The sequence below is a fragment of the Piliocolobus tephrosceles genome, chromosome 6 (assembly GCF_002776525.5).
Source record: "Piliocolobus tephrosceles isolate RC106 chromosome 6, ASM277652v3, whole genome shotgun sequence".
Lineage (NCBI taxonomy): Eukaryota > Metazoa > Chordata > Mammalia > Primates > Cercopithecidae > Piliocolobus > Piliocolobus tephrosceles.
In genome coordinates, this window is record NC_045439.1 from 145,822,948 (window position 1) to 145,829,826 (window position 6,879).

At 39.7% G+C, this 6,879-nt stretch overlaps 1 protein-coding gene across 2 annotated transcripts in view; it reads left to right on the forward strand.

Annotated features, from left to right (window-relative positions):
* ARIH1 (ariadne RBR E3 ubiquitin protein ligase 1) overlaps positions 1 to 6,879 on the forward strand; it is a 112,030-nt gene that overhangs the window by 79,743 nt on the left and 25,408 nt on the right. For both annotated transcript variants that reach the window (XM_026455426.1, XM_026455428.2), the window contains 2 exons: positions 2,881 to 2,973; positions 3,481 to 3,536. In XM_026455426.1, coding sequence (XP_026311211.1) covers positions 2,881 to 2,973; positions 3,481 to 3,536 — 149 coding nt within the window. The remainder of the gene's footprint in view (positions 1 to 2,880; positions 2,974 to 3,480; positions 3,537 to 6,879) is intronic.

A 6,879-nucleotide genomic window follows, 5' to 3' on the forward strand; every position in this document is an offset into this window, starting at 1 on the left:
GCAGGGTTTCACCATGTTGGCTTGGCTGGTCTCGAACTCCTGACCTCAAATGATCCACCTGCCTTGGCCTCCCAAAGTGCTGGGATTACAGGTGTGAGCCACCTTGCCCAGCCCTATTGGATTTTTTTAAACAACAACAACAAAAAACAAGGTGCAGAAGAGAATTTGTGGTACTGTTACAGTGTGTGTGTAAGTGTGTACATTAGAACACCTCTGGAAGAATATGTAAGCAACTGGAAATAGCAGTTGCCTCCGGGTAGAGGAAACAAACAACAGGGATGGGAATGAGGGAGGCCCTTTTTTTTTTTTTTTATTGAGACAGTCTCACTCTGTCACCCAAGCTGGAGTGCAGTGGCCCGATCTTGACTTACTGCAACCTCCCCCTCTTAGAGTCAAGCGATTCTCCCGCCTCAGCCTCCCAAATAGCTCGGACTCCAGGTGCCTGCCCCCACACCTGGCTAATTTTTGTATTTATAGTAGAGACAGGGTTTCGCCATTTTGGCCAGGCTGATCTTGAGCTCCTGATCTCAAGTGATATGCCTGCCTCAACGCCACACCTGTCTAATTTTTGTATTTTTAGTAGAGACAGGTTTCGCCACATTGGCCAGGCTGGTCTTGAACTCCTGACTGTAAGTTACCCGCCCACATCTGCCTCCGGTAGTGCTGGAATTACAGGTGTGAGCCACCGCGCCTGGCCTAAGGAGGCTTATTTTTCAGCATAAACTCTGAACTTGTACTGTTAAAAAAAATTGTTTTTAATCATAAGCCTATATAATTTACTCAATTAAAAATAATTTAGTGGTGAATTATTGCAAAATGTTCTTTAAAATAAGGTAACCATTATTTGAATCTTTTTAAAAGACATAATCCTATTTAAAGTGTTTGCTTAATGTCCCATTAGAGGATACAGCTTCATTTAAGGATCCCTTAACTCTAACATTTTAGAACAAAGTGTTAGTTACTATTATCCTTAGCTATTCTGAATAAGTCTTTTCATAACAGGTTTATTGAGATATAATTTATATACTATCCAGTTCACCCATTTAAAGTGGTTTTAGTATATATTCTACAGAGTTACGTGCCATCACCACAATTTTTAAAACACTTGATAACCCCCCAGGAGATACCTTTTTAAATTCACCCCCTAATTCCTCCCAAGTCCCCCAGCCCATAGGCAGCTGCTCATCTGTTTTCTTTGTCAATGGATATACCTATTCTGGACATTTCATGTAACAGAGTCAAACAAGGCTTGACGTAGTGGCTCACGCCTGTAATCTCAGCACTTTGGGAGGCTGAGGTGGGTGGATCATGAGGTCAGGAGTTGGAGACCAGCCTGGCAATATGGTGAAACCCTGTCTCTACTAAAAATACAAAAATTAGCTGGGTGTGGTGGCGCGCTCCTGTAGTCCCAGCTCTTGGGAGGCCAAGGCAGAAGAATTGCTTGAACCCGGGAGACGAAGGTTGCAGTGAGCCGAGATGGCGCCACTGCACTCCAGCCTAGGTGACAGAGCGAGACTCAGTCTCAAAAAAAAAAAAAAGAAAAGAAAAGAATCAATATGTGATCTTTTATGACTGGCTTATTTTCACTCTTTTACAAGAAATTTCACTATGCAAGTGATAGGAGAAGAACCTTGAAAACAAGGTTCATCTATATTGTGGCCATGTATCAGTACTTTATTTCCTTTTATGGCTGAATAATATTTTATTTGTGGAAATTATATGGAAAAAATACTTTTTTTCTTCAGTTGAACATCTGGATTGTTTTCATTTTTTGGCTGTTACGAATAATGTTATAATGAACACTTGTGTACTAGTTTTTGTATGGATGTATGTTTTCATTTCTTTCGAGTATATACCTAGGATTGGAATTGCTGGGTCATATGGTAACCCTATGTTTAATATTTTGAGGAACTGCCTGATTGTTTCCAAAGTTGCTGTGCCATTTTACATCTCTATCAACAGTGTACGAAGGCTCCAATTTTTCTACGTCGCCACCAACACTCGTTATTAATATTATCTGTCTTTTTTTTTTTCCGAATAGAGCCTCACTTTTGTTGCCCAGTGTGGAGTGCAGTGGCATGATGACAGCTCACTGTAGCCTTGACCTCTCAGGCTCAAGTGATCTTCCCACCTCAGCCCCCCTGAGTAGCTGGGATTACAGGCATGTGCTGCCACACCTGGCTAATTTCTTAATTTTTTGTGGAGACAGAGTTTCACTATGTTGCCCAGGCTGGTCTTGTACTCCTTGCCTCAAATAATCCTCCCCTCTCAGCCACCCAAAGTGCTGAGATTACAGATATGAGCCAGTGTGCCCTGCTTTATCTGTCTTTTTAATTGTAGCTGTTCTAGTGAGTGTGAAGTGGTGTTGTTTTGTTTTGTTTTGTTTGAGACAGGGTCTCATTCTTTTGGCCAGGCTGGAGTGCAGTGGTGTGTGATCTCAGCTCACTACAACCTCTGCCTCCCAGGCTCAGGCAGTGCTTCCACCTCAGCCTCCCAAGTAGCTGGGACTACAGGCATGCGTCATCATGGCTGACTAATTTTTGTATCTTTTGTAGAGACAGGGTTTTGCCATGTTGCCCAGCCTTCGTGGTGGTTTTGATGCTGAATGATACTGAGCATTCTTTCATATGCTCATTTGTCTGTTTTTTTATATTTAATACAGATGTTGTTGCCCGCCATTCATAAGATGTATGTGTGATCAGTGTAATTTGCATGTCCAGATTTTACCATGAAAAGTTCATTTTAGGAGCCCATCTATTGTCAAACTGGACATTTTAGCCACTGTAAGAAATGTGACCTTATCAAGCCCTATTGAGTCACTGTTTATAGTGATTTTTCTAATAATGTCTTTGTTAAGTTCATGTTTTATTTTTCTTACAGTATTTCACTGGCCTTGAATGTGGACATAAGTTTTGTATGCAATGCTGGAGTGAATATTTAACTACCAAAATAATGGAAGAAGGCATGGGTCAGGTAAAGATACCAAGTTGTTTATCACTTTTTTGTTGAATTTCCTATAGTGTTCAGACCCTTGCACAAATTTGCACAAATAAAAACAGGTGAAGCTTTGTGTGTCATGAATCGCATGGGGAACATTTTTCTAGATTCAAACAACTAAAGGTAATAGGCTTTTTCCTAAAGTAATGTGGCATTCCAGTTAAAGAACCACTCCAGGTAATGTTTTCTCAGCCGGCATCAGTATTGGTATATGTTAACTGAAACTTGTTGCACAGTTTTGTAAGATTATCTTGCTTTTGCCTTTGAAGTTGTGTGTTTAAAAACCAATCACTCAGGTTAGCAAGTCTAGTTGCTTTATGGTGATAAATATACTCTCACACACGTTTCCTTTAAGGAGAAAGGGAAGGATTGAGATCCTATAAACATTAAAGTATTCCGGGAACCTAGCAAAGTGCCTGGCAATGGTAAGCATTCATTAAATATTTGTTGAATGAAGACAGTTTAAATTTCAATCTTTTTCAGACTATTTCGTGTCCTGCTCATGGTTGTGATATCTTAGTGGATGACAACACAGTTATGTAAGTATTTTTGATAGATTCTGCATGTGAATATTGGTTAGTTGGTTAAACCAAATTAATTTTTACTTAGCACCTCAAAGGAAGTGAAACTTCTCAAAGTCTGAAGAAACTTTTACATCTACATTCCATTCCTTAGTAGCAGTACAAAAGCCCATTTATAACTTGGTTAAACGCCTGATCACTATTCTTACAAACTTAGAAATGAATGGTAGCTAGATTTTGATAAACCTTGGGATTGGAGATTAGAATGTGCCTATGTGTTAGTTGAGGTGCTCTTGGAAGCAGATCCCAAGATAGAATAAAAAGTGAAACTGACTTATTGTGGAATAGCAGATGTGTAAGGTAAACAGCAGGAGCAGATAGACATTGATGTAGGCCTGACATCTGTTAAAGACAAGAAAGAAGGAAGATTCAACAGGAAGAGACTTCACGTAATACAGCTATGAGAGTCTTTAGCGGCCCTGTGGGGGAACTTCTGTGCATAGATTGCCTATAGAGGGGATACCTTAATAAGTAGAAAGAGCTGGGCCCAGTACGCTTGATATGCTCAATCATTGACGGAGACTACCCAGGCAATCATGGTCTTTGCTGAAACGCTGCTACTGATTTCAGATATACTACAGCTGGAGGCAAGCTGGAGGCTTTCAGCTAACAACTCTTCTTGTGAAAGATTCTTTTTTTTCTTTCAACTTTTATTTTAGGTTCAGGTGTACATGTGCAGGTTTGTTACATGGGTAAATTCCTTGTCTGTGAGGTTTGCTGTACAAATGATCCTATCACCCAGGTAGTGAGCACAATATCTGATAGTTTTTCAACTCTTGCCGTCCCACTCTACTCACTCTAATAGTTCACACTGTCTTTTATTCTCATCTTCATGTGTATTCACCCTTTAGCTCCCACTTAAAAATGAGAACATGTGGTATTGAGTATTTCTGTGTTAATTCATTTAGAATGATGACCTCTAGCTGCATTTGTATTGCTGCAAAGGACATGATTGTGCCGTCTTTTTTATGACTGCGTGGTGTTTCATGGTGTACGTGTGCCACATTTTCTTTATCCAGTCCACTGTTGATGGGCATCTAGATTGATTTCATGTGTTTGCTATTGTGAATAATGCCACAGTGAACATACTAGTGAATGTGTCTTTTTGGTAGAGTGATTTATTTTCCCTGTGATCTCACCAACATCTGTTATTTTTTTACTTTTTAAAATTATTTTTTGTTTTAACTTTTTTTACTTTTAAATAATATTTCTTATGACTGGTGTGAGATGATATGGTACATCATTATGGTTTTGATTTGCATTTCTCTAATAATTAGTGTTGTTGAACTTTTTTTGTGTCTGTTGGCTCCGTGTATGTCTTCTTGAGAAGGATCTGTTCATGTACTTTGCCCCTTTTTTTCTTTTTTTAAGTGAAAGCAAATTTATTAGAGAAGTAAAGAAACAAAGGAATGGCTACTTCATTGGCAAAGTAGCCTGCTTATTTTTAAATGGGATTATTTGTTTTTTGCTTGTTTAAGTTCCTTTATAGATTCTGGATATGAGGCTTTTGTTGGGTGTATAATTTGAATATTTTCTCCCATTCTGTAGGTTGTTTACGCTGTTTTAATAGTTTCTTTAGCTGTACAGAAGCTCATTAGTTTAATTAAGTCCCACTTGTCAATTTTTGCTTTTGTTGCAGTTGCGTTTGGGGACTTTGTCATAAATTCTTTGCTAAGGCTGATGTCTAGAATGGTATTTCCTGGATTTTCTTCTAAGATTTTTATAGATTGAGCTCTTACATTAAAGTATTTAATGCTTTAGTTAATTTTTGTATATGGTGAAAGATACAGGGGTTAAGTTTCATTCTTCTGCATGTGGCTAGCTACTTATCCTAAAAACCATTTATGTGTGTGTGTCTGTTATCGATAGGATTGCATTATTTATTTGGCTGTCACCTTGAATGTTATTGGTATATATTAAATGCTACTGAATTTTGTACATTTATTTTGTATGCTGAAACTTTACTGACTTTGTCAGCTCTAGGAGCCTTTTGGCAATGTCTTTAGGGTTATTTCTAGGTATAGAATCATCATCAGTGAAGATTGATAATTTGACTTCTTTTCCCATATGGATACGTTTTATTTCTTTCTCTTGCCTGATTGTTCTGGCTAGGACTTCCAGTACTATGTTGAAAGGAGTGGTGAGTATGGGCATCCCTTTCCTAAGTGGAATGCTTCCAGCTTTTGCCTGTTTTCAGTATGATGTTGGCTGTGGGTTTGTCATAGATGGCTCTTATTATTTTGAGGTATGTTTCTTCAAAGCCTAGTTTGTTCATGGTTTTTATCATGAAGAGATGTTGGACTTTATTGAAAGCTTTCTCTGTGTCATTTGAGGCGATGATAATGGTTTTTAATTTTGTTTATGCGGTGAATTAATTTATTGGTTTGACCAGACTGGAGTGCAGTGGTGCCATATTGGCTCACTGCAGCCTCTGCCTCCTGGATTCAAGCACTTCTCCTGCCTCAGCCTCCCGAGTAGGTGAGATTACAGGTGTACACCACCAGGTCTGGCTAAGTTTTGTATTTTTAGTAGAGACAGAGTTTTGTCATGTTGGCCAGGCTGGTCTCGAACTCCTGACCTCAGGTGATCCGCCTGCCTTGGCCTTCCAAAGTGCTAGGATTACAGGCATGAGCCACTGCACCCGGCCAATAACTATTTTCAGTTTGTGATGGCAACAAATCTTTGTCAAGAGAATTGTCTTATAAATGACCAGAGTGACACTTGCTGCCACCTTCTTGAGAATGCTTCGTCTCGAAGATGGATGCTCACTTTCTTTTACTTCCTTATCAATATCAGATAAACTAAGGGCAGAACCTTGTCCTAATAACTATTGGCTGACATTTGCTGTCACCAGTCCTGGTGGTCCATGCCAGGTTTAGATAACTTTTTAGGCTAAGGTCAGCTATCAGAAATAATTAAGATTTGTTATACCCGAAAAGCATTATGGGTAATACATGTGTAAATAAGATGCGTTTGTTTGGCAAGCAGGACATCTGACTTTTGGCCTGATAATATTCCTTATTATTATTTATTGATATAAACTCTGGGCCGGGCACGGTGGCTCAAGCCTGTAATCCCAGCACTTTGGGAGGCCCAGACGGGCGGATCACGAGGTCAGGAGATCGAGACCATCCTGGCTAACACGGTGAAACCCCATCTCTACTAAAAAATACAAAACACTAGCCGGGCGACGTGGTGGGCGCCTGTAGTCCCAGCTACTTGGGAGGCTGAGGCAGGAGAATGGCGTAAACCCAGGAGGCGGAGCTTGCAGTGAGCTGAGATCCGGCCACTGCACTCCAGC